The 14,842-nt window shown below is 39.8% G+C and overlaps 1 protein-coding gene across 1 annotated transcript in view; it reads right to left on the bottom strand.

The window, feature by feature from the left end:
- Positions 1-8,649, bottom strand: part of sorcs2 (sortilin-related VPS10 domain containing receptor 2) — a gene marked incomplete at its 3' end in the record, with an annotated part of 292,347 nt that extends 283,698 nt beyond the window's left edge. The window contains 1 exon segment of the mRNA XM_014329195.2: positions 8,120-8,649. Coding sequence (XP_014184681.1) covers positions 8,120-8,455 — 336 coding nt within the window.
- Between the last annotated feature and the right edge of the window lie 6,193 nt (positions 8,650-14,842).

Below are 14,842 nucleotides of genomic sequence, written 5' to 3'. Positions count from 1 at the left end.
TGAGTAGCTAAACCTGACACTGGTTTAAGTTACATATTTATGCTGGTATGTTTTTGACTTCAACCACTTAAATGGCTATAATATTCAGAAAGTAACAAAAAGGCAAGTTTACTTAGAATGTTTGCCTTATCATGTATTTTCACTTAGTATAAAGATCTTTATTTCACCAATATAAAGATCTCCACTGGCACCAAGAGTAATGAAGCACCTCAGTCAACTTCTGAAGGGAATTCTGAAAAATTATAATCTTACTCCTTCACTGTGATTAATGGATTTGGTCACAATAGCAATCTATTTTCATGATAAAGAACATAAATCATCAAAATGTCAACTGTCATGTTGTAGATGGAATTAGTATGAAACAATAATAGCGTAGTCACAGACAATTCCCGTGTTTTGCATGCTGGAATATAGCTGGATATCCCAAAGAAATTCTGGTCATAATCCACTGAGAAAATATTGAACTAACATTATTATTCTGCAAAAGTGGCTTAGACTTTTTGTAATTCAAAATATAGCTTTTGGAACATTTAATATTTTAAAGCAGTCCTGGGATGACATAAGATGACAGAGATATATCGTCCAAACCCTTACAGTAGCATTATGCACAGCAAGCATGACAATGAAGCCCGGAGCCATTCAATACTGTGGAGTGACACTGTGACATGCTTAGATGTGTCCTGAAGGCCTTGCTGGTTGGCAAGCGTGTTGTGGTGATAGTGCACTTTATAATTTGGAGACAGTGTGTGATTTATTTTAAACAGAGATAGAGGAGAAGTGAGCAAACAGCTCTGATGATTTACAGTCTGGGGTTTGGAGTATCTTTTTAAGCAGGACCAATGAGGACAGACAAGATAAATGACGAGAAAGGCTCTCCTCACATGTGCAAACAATTTTCCACCGCAGAACGACCAGGGGCCAAATAACCTGTCTGTTCAGTATGTGAAGCGTGAACAAATGCCTTTCACATTAAGTCAGGACCCAAGAGACCCAAATGTGTGTGTGCACGTGCATGTTAAGAATATGGCCACGTATTGTTACAGCTTGGACGTGTGTGTGTCTATGTGTACACACCTGCATGAGCCATGATTTTGCATGCAAATAAAGGAAAGCAACCTTATTATGAAACCGGCTCCCTCTAAATACTCTATTTAAATTCAACCAATATGATGTTTAGATAAGACGTATGCAGCAGACAGATAATCCCCAGACCCAACTGACTGAAATGATGCATGCAATCTGAAGATGGTGTAAGCAAGGTATCCAATGGGGATGGTGTATTAAAGGTGGTATTACCTACAATTCTGTAATATGCAACGCAAAGACAACAGTTAACGTGGACGATAACATTGACATTAATACTATCAATTGAGGAATAGACTGAAAATGGTGAAAAGAAGGATGAGTATACTTAGGTAGTTATTCTATGTGCAATGACAAGGAGCATAACAGAGGTAAGTGGAAACAGCTATTCACTGCTATGAGCTTCTCACTTTGAGGAGCTGTGCATCACTTAGACTCAAATTTGACTCCTGATCTAGAGCCATCTTTAGGTTGACATTAGGACTTTTAGTTGTGCTACTACATATTCGCTACGGTTGCCGGTTCAATTCCAGCCAGAGGTACAAATCCCCCTTTGGGTTTGCTTTGGGAAGGGCATCTGCTGTAGAACTGTGCCAATTCAAACATGCAGCGCCAACTGCTGTGGGACCCTTGTGACAAGGAAGCAGCTGAAAATAGCTTTTAGTCATGCTACTGAAAGTGGTACATCAGCTTTGAGCAGAGGAATGTAAAATGTAATTAAATAGATTGTGACAGATTTCCACTCAGTCACTTTGAGTCAATATCTGACCGATATTAGTAATGTGGTTTGCATCCAAATTCAGTGTTGGGACGGTTACTTTTAACATGCATTCCACTACAGATGCCCCAACTACATTCATGTAGTTGTAAAAAGCATGATGATATATTAAGTAATCCAAATTATTCAGAATATGTTACTCTCATTTAGTAACGTAAAGGAATACGTCACAAAATACATTTTGGGGCATCTGTAGTGGAATGCATTTTAAAAGTAACCTGCTCTGTGCTTTATTACTATTACTGAAGGTTACTCGCCATACCAATACCAACTAGATTTTTAAATCTTAATATAAAACGAGTAACAGGAGGAGGGTGGACATTAGGTAAGGCTGCACTTTTTGCAGCGATCTCGTATAGCAAACTATTCTGCGCGTATATAAAACAGATCCGCGGCTCCGAACCGTAGTAAAGGGATCTCTGGCTAATAAGTTGGGTTCCGTGTCATGCTTGTAGCCGAAAACTGCCTATTGCCTTCATATTAAATCATTTGTAAAAATATTTTTTCATGTCATTATGCGTTAGAGCCTCGGCGTGGAATTACCAAAAATAGAAAGAGCATAGCCTAACATACGAAACAGTTAAAGACCGCCGTGTAATCAATTTATTTCAACAAAGTAACTGTATTCTGAATACCACCTTTTTAAACAGTGGAATTAAATGGAATACAGTTACTCATATTTTGTATCTTAAATACATAAAGCTGGTACATGTATTCCATTACTCCCCAACACTGTCCAAATTGTTCCATACGTACATTGTGGACAGCTTTCCAGTCAGTCACAGATTAGCATAGAGAAACCGACAACCATTTAAACTTAAGAGCAACTTCGAATGACCAGTTTACCTAACCCTACTAACTGCAAGCTGTGGGAGGAAGCTGGGGTACCAATGTATACAGGGGAGTGCAGGCAAAGCCCACATAGTCCACCCAGGACAAATGGCGGAATTGAACCTACAAGTTTATTGCTACAAATCAACAGTGCTAATCACCGCGTGACCATGCTGCCCAACATTCAGCATACAACAAAAAATATGTAAATTCTGCTTAACTCCAAAATGTGGCCTTAGGATTAGGGTTAGGTTTAAAGACAGAGTGAGCAGGAGGTTTCAGACCACAGTGGTCTTCAAAGTGGTCTTCTCTCACCCCAACTGGTGAGACAGCTGTCCTGAGCCTGGTTCTGCTGGAGGTTTCTTCCTGGTAAAAGGGAGTTTTTCCTTCCCACTGTTGCTGAGTGCTGTCTCATAGGGGGTCACATGATTGTTGGAGTTTTTTTCTTTATGTATTATTGTAGGGTCTACCTTACAATATAAAATGCCTTGAGGTGACTGTTGTTGTGATTTGGAGCTGTATAAATTAAAAAAAAATCAACAACAACACACATAGGCTTGCAAATTTAAAAGCAGTGTGACTGACATGCCGATGTTATTGCCACAAAACAATCAATCCACAAAAAATGTATAGAGAAACTCCACTAAATATTGAGGGCTGTTTCCCAGCCAGTACAGATCCGCACATCAGGGACACACATGTAGACATTAATGCTTCACATCACCACAGAGAGGACCTAGAAATAAAGGGAGAGAAATAAACACAGAATTCCCCCAGGCTAGTCGACAAGTCAAGGAGAGAGATCCGAGGGAGAGAATCACAAGGAGAGTGCTTTCAATAACGGAGGTTTCCATCATTCAGAAGTCTGGTATAATCACTCCATCCAAAGTGACTCCAGTTCAGAGCTTCCCTAAACCTGCACTCTTTTAATAATCCGCAGGGAGCAGATCCTCTGGCTTCTAGAAGAACTTCAGTTGTATAAAATTCAGATACCTTAACCTATGACTCAGGCAAACACTTTCCTGATGTATCTGTGATCTTTATTGTTAGTCTGAAGTCTTATTGGTTAAAACATAATATTAATTTAGTACATTTTTCAACTTGATCAACGTCATGAGTTAAATGCTGTCTCATTTTCAGTTTATGGAAGACCTAAAGCAATTTAATGGACTATACATCATTAGTAGTGTCATATAGCAATCACTCCATATCCAATATAATAGTAATATAATAGTGAGATATGGGAATATACTTTTCTTTGAACATTTCTCTGAATATGAGCAGTATTTGGGAAAAACACAATCAGTCACTGGGTAAATAAATGTATGTGGTGCCATTGCAAATAATTTGGTGAGTTCTCTTGTATACTTGAAAGGGGAGAATTTTCTTATCATTAATAACTTGATTTCCATGAAAAGCAATTAAGAATTTCATCACAATGGTTACTTTAGCAGCAGGAGCAGGTTTAAATAGTGAATTTTAACATTGAGAAATAACTCAATGTTAGTGCAGATAAAAGAATTCAATCAACCTGAAAGTGTGCGATATAACAAGCCTGCTGCTTTGTTTTCTCTTTCATACAGTTGGGTCCATAAATAGTTGGACAGTGAACTTTTTGAACTTTTTTTTAATCTTGGTTCTGTACATTAGCACTATGAATTTTAAATGAAACAACTCAGATGCAGATGAAGTGAAGACTTTAAGCTTTAATTTAGTAGGTTGAACTAAAAAAAAGAGGAACTCCTAAACCCTTCCTCCAATTTGAATGTGGGCGATCGTGGCTCAAGAGTTGGCAGTTTGTCTTGTAATCGGAAGGTTCCCAGTTCGAGCTCGGGATCGGACAGTCTCAGGTGTTGTGTCTTTGGGCAAGATACTTCACCCGTTACCTACTGGTGGTGGTCAGAGGGCCCGGTGGCGCCAGTGTCCGGCAGCCTCACCCCTGTCAGTGCGCCCCAGGGTGGCTGTGGCTACAATGTAGCTTGCAATCACCAGTGTGTGAATGGGTGAAAGACTGAATGCAGTGTGAAGCGCTTTGGAGTCCTTAGGGACTAAGTAAAGCGCTATACAAGTACAGGCCGTTTACCATATCCTCAAATGAAAGCTCGCATTTTACACATTATATCCAAGTCCGTTATATACGTGTATGTGTCAGTAAACAGGTAAAAAACTACACTTGTACACTGTATTTACTTAATGAGAGATGCAGACATATAATACACTGGATAATCAGCTAAGTAGTACTGGTTAATTTATTTCTTTATTTTGGTATTATTTTATCTTCTCAGTCTTTTGTGGTTCATGAATATTTTCAAGGAGCTGTGACCTTTAACATGTTCTGTTTTGGATTATTAAATACCAATTAGGTAGAACTTGGACTGAAAATAATTTTTACTGCTTCACTGATTCTGTCTGGATCTAAATTCCACCTCTTCTCACTGCTCTGTTGTTCTAAAGCAGCCTCTCTCACACACATATAACTGTGTTCTCTGTTCTTCAAAGACACCTCTGGAGGTAGCCTGAGGGAAGGCTCTTTTATGCTTTAAGCCATCAATTGACCAATCAAGGATTGCCCAAGAAAAGTGACAGTTGCCACGGGGACAGAAGAGAGTACACAGAGCAAACTATTTTTAATGACAGCACTTTTACTATAAAGGTACCTGAATAAGTCTAAAAAACACTTTGTAGTCTGGCCAGAAGTTGACGGGGCCCAGAACAGCATATACACATTACATGCAATAATTAGCCTGAATAACTAAAGGAAGGCGTGCATGTTATCCTTTTTTTAACTGCTAGGTGGTCTCTATTACATCTCTGACAAGCCATCATCAAGACCGATGCGACATCTGAAGTCTTCTGCACTCCTGACCCTTTCATCAAGGAATTACATTTGGAACATCAAAGATGCAAAAATGACATCATGAAACATGAAGAGAGGCAGAAATTCCTTTTTCCCTTCCATCAATCTGCTTGCTGTTCATAAATGTCAGCCTTAGGGAAATTGAATGGCACCATTTTTCTGTGTTTATTAGGCTGGGATGAACTCAGTCTCATCGACCTTTCAGAGGACATACCCACACCAAGTTAATTGAAGATAAGTCAAACTTGGAGTTCCAATGGCTGGCAGAGTCTGAGCGCTAAGATCCCCGAGGATACATTGCCTCGATTAAAAGAAAAGAAGAAGAAGAAGAGATGAAGACAGGAAGTTCATTGCAAGATAGGCTTGAGTCCACTGGGAGAATGTCAATTTTTTATTACTTAAATGCCCCGTCTTAAATGCCAAAGTAGTATAATCCCACAAGTCATTACTGATTTGTGGCGAGTTGCTCTCAATAGTGATTTGGGGCTGTTTGTTTGAGCACATTCATTATTTCAAACCAGACTCTGATCTCAAACGGAAATTAAGAACTATATTTACTAAAGAATCAGTAAAATGTAATGTTGTCTGAATAAATTATTTTATTTTTGCTTTGATTTGTTGTGTTATTGATTTTAGGAAAAAAAAAGATTAAAAAAAGATATATTAATTATCTTATATATATATTATTTATCAGGGCTTTGATAATCTTGTCAAAAGAGTGACATCTAGCTGCTTTAATGCCACCATTAAGTTAAGCTAATTAGTGCTAAAATTCCCAATGAAATCAAGCCTAGCGTGTTAGTTCATCCTTTCCAATTAGAATAAAAACTTCACATCAAAAGCAGATCTCACAAGCACGTACCATTAGAATTTTTATAGAAACCATTTAAAACCAACCATTTTCAACCTGCTAAAAAAAAGAACAGAAAAACATCATTGCAGGCTGAATTTAGCCAACCACTGCAACTGGAAAAACCCATATGGAAGCTTAAGGCTTAGACTTGGTTTCCACAAGTAATCCTTTAAAAAAGTTAAAAAACAACAACAACAACAACAACACAGCTGGAGACAAAGTATAGATTAAACTACTTAAAAATTTAGAAAACTTGCATTCAAATCATGATTCCATCTCTCTCCCGCAGCAAACACCAGTATACTGTGCTTTCAAGAGCTCTAGCTACTGGCACTGACCTTAAATTCTACTTGCATTTCTACCCACCAACAAGCAGAGCTGCCTGCATCACCTTTAAATTCTCCTTAGCCTCCATAATCCTACATTTGTTACATTATGTTATTTAGCAATCAATTTGTTATGAAAGTTCAGGAAATTCCTCCTTCACATTATTTTTCCACCCCCAGGAGTGGTTACAGCTACTTCTAGGGACACATTTAATGTGATAGTCTGACAAAAAGGCTCTCATTCCAAGTGATGTCCCCACCAGACACCATTTTCCACCTCCCCACCCAGCCTCTGTCAATATACATCACAAAGACTACTCTTGTTTAGTGTAGCTGCTGTGATTAAAGTGAAGGCTAAGAAAAAACACAGTATGTTCTTAGAATAGCTGTATCATACTTCGGGCTGTTTCACCCACAACACAGATAATCTAAAAAATATGTCTATGTAGGCTATGAGTTTTGCTATTTTGATCCCTCTGACAGCATTTAATAATGCTGTCAGAGGGATCTATATCATATATATGCCACAAATGTCTGAAATCTGTCCTACATGTGCTTTATTTAAACGGCAGTGGCTGTGAAGGCGTAAAAAAGTTGCCTAGACCAAGACATCCATTTTCGTTTAAGCCAAACTGGGTTCCAAACCACAAATAAACAAGGCACTGCAAAATTCATGAATAAAAGGCTCCATCAATATTTCAGTCATGGCTTCATGTAACTAAATTAAGTACCCAGCTGTCTGTTTAGCGCGCACCCCTTGTCTCCACACTGGCTCCGTGCTCTCGGTGCGTCCTTGGACTTCCTAATGTCATGGTACACAATGGCACAGGAGGTTGTAATTCAAATTGGGGTCAGGGGACCCGGGGCACTAAGTGAACATTAAACCGCCTCCCATCCGGTTGGCCTCTGCCCCAAATTAAAATGAGCCATTTCTTCTTTTTACTTCACTTACGTTGCGTACGAAAAAAGGGGGTTCATAGTAAGGAATCCGGTAATAATACGTTCCATTATGAATGTTTGACTTTCTCTGAGCAGAATAAACAGACAATAACAAGATGTTCGTGACCCTGAGCCACCCCCACCCCCTGCACGAAGCCATTAAAAAGTCCCGATGCTTCAACAAAGCCCGGAGCCTTTAAACATCCACGGCGCCTCCAGGTGGACCACCTGGGTGCATAAAAACCACACCGTGCCTCTTCTCCCTGAGAGGCGCGCAGTGTGCGTCTGCAGCAGCCGCAGCAGCAGCCTACTGCGAGAACAATAACTTGTTTTTAGTGATGTGCGCTGACGCTGGAGTGACGGATGGTGGAAGGTGACAAAGAAGGGGCTATAGGGATGGTGCATGAACCAGTGGCTCGAGACGGGACAGGATGAGGAGAGAGGCTACTTACGCTGCTGTTCTCTCCTGTCCAGTGGACCATCGCCTGGTTGTGGGTCGCATCCCCTTTGAGCACGAACGAGCTGCTGAGCAGGGACATTTGTTTATCCCAGGACAGGGCTCTTCTGAAGCGGGGTGTGCTCCCCGCCCCGACTGCTTTCTGGCCCGGCAGGAAGCCTCTTTCTCCGCCGTTCAAGTCAAACGTGCGATCCTCCCAGCCTCGCCGGTTTAAAGCCACGCTGCCACAGCGCACGGGTCCCGGTAGTGCCATCCAGGCCGAGACGGTCAACAGAAAGACGCAGAGGTACGCAGCGGCTGAACCCGGTTCTTCGGGACGGAGAGGTGCCATGCTTTACGCCGTACTAGCGCCCGTAACGCGGAGACTGATGAAGAGACTGCTGATGCTTGTGGGAGATAGATAGGTGTATACTGTAAACCGAGGAAGAGAGAGTGAGGGAGGGATAGAGGGAGGGGAACTGGAGCGAAGTCAGACAGTGAGAACAACGTGGACGAGTCTCGGTGCCAAGTACGAACCACAGGACGATGCAGCGGTGCCATCTGCTGTCCTGCAGCTGTACTGAGCTCGCATCACTCCATCCATCTAAATAAAGAGTTCCAACATGAGGGCAGCACTGCCTAAAATCACTGCCGTTATTTTTAACAACATTGTGTGTTTCTTGTTGGTTTCACACTGAATTCGACCGTGATCAGTGTCACAGTGATCCACAACTGACGTAGTGGTGCAGTGGTTTAGTCTTCGCGACCTTCGTATGCTTATCTGCTGATGTCAGGGCATAGACTGATAATCAGCAACTCCTGATGGTCACTTAGTAACATGCTTAACCACTGTTGAGTCTATAGCTTTTTTGTTCGGGTGGGAAATATGCTGAAAATACATTTATGTATTAAACTTACATACACACTGACATTTTCTGAGTTAGATGTAGTTGCTTATTGCTTATCTGTTTTATTCTATTTGTTATATTTATGAGTACCATGGACATGTTTAGTAACTTTGTGTCAGATAAAGTGAACGGGGTTGAATGAGTTGGTCATACGTTCTAATTTATATTTATTTCTTTAACTTATCTTTTTCTTTAATTTAACTGATAGAAACAATAAAATGACCTTAAAAAAAGCATGCGTGACATCCGTCCCTCTGTGTATTGGTTGCCAGCTGGCCAAAGGGTCAGAGTTCACATTTGATCTCACAAAGTAATAGCTCCACTCCCTGCATCCGTTCTCGTATCCAATTACACTTGGAGGCAGAATTAAACTATGACTCGGTGGTTTTGTAGTATTTGGGGTTATATGTAAACAAGAGTTCACCTTTACTTTCAGATTACATGTTTTTCTAATATAGCAGGTATTATTTTTGCTCATCATAGAGTTAAATCCATAAAAACACTGTACAAAATCAAAAAGCTTAACATGTTTTTATTAGTCTCAGGGTTTGCTTATAAAACTGAAGGGTTTAACTATGGTAACCTTAGTAACTGCCATTTCAGTGCGGATTGATGTAATCAAATGAAAACATGGAACATTTTGAGAGTGATTATAGTTCCATGAGAATTACCGTCCCAATTTCTTTACAAAACTGTGGGCCTATAAAACCCTGGGTCTACTGGTTTGCGGCTCTAGGTATATAAAAATGAAACTCCATTGAATATCAGTTTTGCCTGTGGATTTCTTCCTTCAAACCAGGCTTTCCATGATCAAAAGGGGCGTTCACCTGTAATTGTAAAGCATCCAATATGAATCCTTGCTATTTAAAAATATCTGTCATTTGTCAAAGTTTCTAGATGCCACAAGGAGGGAAAGTCCAGTTTGCGCCCAGAATTACAAAGTGTTTAAAGAATCTCAAGTTACTAAATATTGTGAAGTAAAGGCCCAACAATATTATAAACAGAACCTCAGGGATAGGATAATCTCTTAGTAGCAAGCACTTTGCAACAGTGGGGAACAAGAACTCAATTTTAACAGTAAAAGGCCTAATCAGAAAGCTGCTAAAGGAGGGGAAGTCATCTTCTCTGACTGGTTGTGGGGTGCGTGGAAAGACAAGAAAGAAAAGGAGAGCATAGAGACAGCAGGAACAATAAATATGATTATATTACAAAAACAAAAAAAGTTCAATAAGTAGCGATAATTAGAGGGAATTTAATGTGATTTATTGATGTACAGAATTCAGTTTGAAGTTTTTGGCAATTAGACTCCGATGGCCCATCACAGCAGAACAGAATCCCAGGAGTGATTGGAATTAGAACAAGACTCCTTGGAGTCTAGACGCTGGTGATAGAGATGACGATGGAAGTTTGAATGGAGCCTGAGTGACCAGTGAGAGATGGTAATGGGGAAGAGGTGGATTGCACGAAGGCAACTGCAAGGGAGAGTGACAAATGTGCAGTGAGATTTAAAGGTCTAGACGATTGGACTAGACCCGGGATGTCACTATCAGCTTGACAGCATGGGAAAGTACAAGTGATGTAAAGCTTAGATTAGCCACCAACATTAGCCACCTTATTGCTCGTCTATCCCAGTTTGTATGTTTCTGTGTGTGCATGTGTATCTGAGTATGTTGGTTATTGTGTAGCAGCGGGACTCAGTTAAGATTTCCCAACTTTTGGTTCTGGATACTTGCTGGCAATCATGTACCTGTGTTGATCTTGTTAAGAGCCGCAACTTAGGGGAGTGGCTGAGCTTCAGTCAGTGCTGGATTGTTGAAGGACTACTGTCAGTGTAAATATGGTTATGGTATTAATTTATGGTACTGCATGTGTACAGGAACATGTAGCGAGAGTGGAGAGAAAATTGTAAATACTGAGTAAGCTGAAGTGGAAAGCAGCCTTGTGAGAGGAATCACTTGCACCTGGGATTGGGATCTTGTGGACCTTTTCACGGTACTGAAGGATTCCTGCGCTTGGGTCCCTGCTTTGCCTCACAGCAATTCTGACACTTTACTTTCTTTAAGAACAGACCTTTAACATTTTTAGGTTTTATTGTTACACACAGAATTGATTTGCTTTATATAAGCTTTCCTACACAATTTAACAAATATTCACTTTATACATAATCATTACACATTTCATGTCCTTTCCATTGCTTTGTTAATAAGCAATAATCTTATATTTACAGTTGTATGAAAGAAAGTTTTCCCAGAACTCTGTGCAGTCCTGTGAAAAACTAGCTACAGCCTGTTTCCACACTGGAAGTTGTTGCTGCTTCCATAGGAATTGAGATGGTGAATAGCAGCCAAGTGCTGTTAATGAAATGCGCTTGATTAACTGATCATCAGCAAGTGTGATAATCTCTATAAAGGAGCAGGGTTTTTTGGCAGGTTGCTGGCCTGGTGCATTTGGCTGCATGTTAATGCCACAGTGTTCCCAACAATGGATGTCCCAAAAGACTGTTAATAATCAGAGAATTTGCAAAAATCCCAAATTGTAAGAGACTGGTAGAGTCACACAGCTCTACTTCCTGGCTGTGGCTCAGAAGGTAGAGCAGGTCACCTACTAATTGGAAGGTTGGCGGTTTGATCCCCATCTGCTGTGGTCCGCATTGGACAAGCATAGAAAAAAATGTTTTTGTGAATGAGGCAAGTTGTAAAAGTGCACTGTTAAGAGTAGAAAAGCATTATATAAGAACCAGTCTGTTTACCCTTTACAAAAATAATTACTTTGAGTTAATACTGCTGGTGGGTCAACAAGCTAATGAATTTTGGGCTTTAGTTACAACTATAAATATAGTTATAGTTGGTGTCATGTATCATGTATGGTTTGCATACATGATATAAATCTGTATAAGCATTCTTGCTTATTCAGATGTTTTATCTGTAATTGTGTTTTCATGTTTGTAAGATGTCTAGCAATATCTTGTTCTTACCAGAGACTCAGGGATGTTTAGATTTAGGAGGAAACAGACAAGATTATGTTTACCGGGGGCAACTGTGGTTGCATAAAGGATTTCTGCATGTGCAGAATTCAGGAGGGAAACTAGCTTCGTGTTCCTTTGGTGGATCACCGGCATCAAGTTTTACGGTCTTTCTCTCTGGAATTTGAATTTTCTTAGATATTTCTCGGATGTGCTGGTGTACTCTCACAGTCCAGTGACATGAATGTTAAAATATTTTAGTGGTTCTCTACAGATTTTTAGGCACATTCCAGTTAAGAAGCCAAAAACAGTTCATGCTACACCCCATGACTTTTGTCAAATCAATTCAACTTTGTTAATATAAGCTCGAAATCTCAACAACAGTCATCTCAGTTTTATTTGACCTCATCACTTCATTTTTCACCACGTTCTCTGCACTGTAGTGGACATGTGGACGCTGCACTGAGGCTCACTGGGTTAATCTGTGGTTCTGAACAGTCCTTAAACTGGTTGTTTTGCTACGACTCGCAGCTTGTCATGGTTCAACCTGACTCTCACCCAGTGTCAGCTTGGTTAGACATAAGCATCACCAAAAAGATACTGAAAAACAAACAAGGCATTTCAAAGATCTAACACCAGTCAATCACAAGGATTCATTTTTGTAAACCATACCTTGTTGTTCTTTTTGTAAGGTATAAAAGATCCAATGAGAAAATCACTTTTTCTATAGTTTTGAAGATTTACATATACAGGATACCCCAAAAAGAATGTGATGTGATACCTTAAGAGTCTGATCATAAATAAGATAGCCACATCAGTGTAAACATACTTGATATGAGCTCTGTCTTTTAAACATCTGCAAAATCATATAGAAATTTCAAACAGCATCTCTGTGACCTCTTAGCAAACTCAGTTTGGTAAATATTTCACGGCCTTCGTTGATAGTTGTCTGTGGCATCTCTGTGTGTATGTGATCACAGATGAGGAGTATGGATTAGTGAGGCAGGTCTTGCATCATTTGAGCACAGAGACAGCTCAAGGGGAGGAGAACCTTGGACTGCAGAAGCCCAGCTTGTTAGCATGCTCCTGAGCTGCTCCTGAATGTAGCTTTGTTCATCATGAAATTTTCATGGATAATTGGATGTTATGAAGATTAATGTGCTTTAGTTTCACAGGGCTGCAGGAGAACTTTGAAAGACTTTGACACTCAACACCTTCCAGGGGATGTCTCTGGCCTTTTTAGCAGATACGTGACATGGTCTTACCTTAATAACTCAGCTTGATGAACTAGGTCCTTTCACTCACATCATGGCAATTTGAGCCAGCGGTTCGACAGCGTCTGCATTGTGCTGTGCTCTCCACATGCCCCGGAGGATCTGCAGTCTAACTTCATTGTAATTTATTGCAATTAAGGAAGGCACAGAAGCAAAACTAATTGTACATTTCACTCTCATTACTAACATTTCCTTCTGTTCACTGTAGACTGTAATATATTTAATCATAAATCAACCAGAAAAACATTCCACATATGAGGCTCCTTGGAGTAAAATCTCGTGTGTTTCAAATTATGTTTGGGAGTTAAAGAGGTTAGGAGGAAATGCGGGAAAAAATATTAGATGTAAGGATGAAAAATGCTTTCTCTTGAATTTAGTTTTTCTTTACTGATTGTGCATTCTCCGGCACATCACAACTGTTTAAATTCTGTCTACGTGTATTTTAAAATGAAGGAGTTTTTATTTGAACACATTTTAAGGTCTCTTTTGAAATTTTGTGGGTGAAAAAAGATTTATATTTTATGAAAATATTGGCAGTGCTGCAAACTTTTTGGTATTCTTGGGAAAATTTTGCTTCTATTCAAAAAGTTTAACAGAGTTTTTTTCTCCATTTATAATTGCAAAACGTTTCGTATTGTTTTACAAAAAATTCAAAATGTTGCTCCTTTTATTTATCATAATTTCAATCATTGTGTTGCATGATTATATACAAGCAGAAGGTTCCTCCCATAAAGGTGTTTGTTTGAAAAACGAAATGAAATGAAAAAAGTTTCACTGTCCATCAACTACTTGAAAATAAATCACTTTAAACTTCTATTTAATCTTCTTGGTATTTTCCACATTCTGTTATATTGTTTAAATAGTGGATATGGATCAAAGGCTACTTGGGTTTAAGTATGTCACTGCCCACATGTTTTCATCACATATAAACAGTGTTGGGACTAACTACGTTATTATTGTAGTAACGAGCACGGTAACTAGTTATTATGCCAAAATCAGGAACGTGTTAATAGTTACTGGGATTTAGATAGGGTCGTTATTCGTTACTTCGTGTGGTGGCTATCGCGGAGCTTCCACAGATTCAGTAACATTAGCAAGTGGTGGAGGCCAGCAGGTGGATGAAGGAAAGGGGAGGCAGGAGGAGCAGAGACCCGAGGCGGCCGCCGGTCCGAGTGTCAGGTGAACTGAACTTCAGGTAAGAAGTTATGACCTGCAGTCTATCTGGGTCAGATATAAACCAAGTTTAGGGGTAGTTTATTTTCGTTATACTATAGCTCTAGCTAGCATGACGGAGTTTCTATACAGCTGGGTGGGTGCTATGTTACTGATGTTGAACTTTATTTTGTTCATAAGGTTAATTATTAGAGTTGCCAACCGTCCCGTAAAAAACGGAATCGTCTGGTATTCAGAGAAAATATTACGCGTTTCGTATTGAGGTGAAAAGGAAACAAGTTTGTCCCGGACTTCAGCTACAATGAAAAAGACACAAAGCTGGAGTTATCTGTGTTTCGCTGCACAGCTGCCTCTTCTTCTCTCATTCTCTCCCCTCCCTCTCCTGTTTCTACTTCAATCATGAAACTGATCAATGATCAGCT

This window comes from Haplochromis burtoni, unplaced genomic scaffold (assembly GCF_018398535.1).
Source record: "Haplochromis burtoni strain Fernald_Lab_line unplaced genomic scaffold, NCSU_Asbu1 Contig_508, whole genome shotgun sequence".
NCBI classification, from domain to species: Eukaryota; Metazoa; Chordata; class Actinopteri; order Cichliformes; family Cichlidae; genus Haplochromis; species Haplochromis burtoni.
The sequence above is the reverse complement of the archived record's forward strand: the minus strand, read 5'-3'. Positions and strand labels throughout refer to the sequence as shown.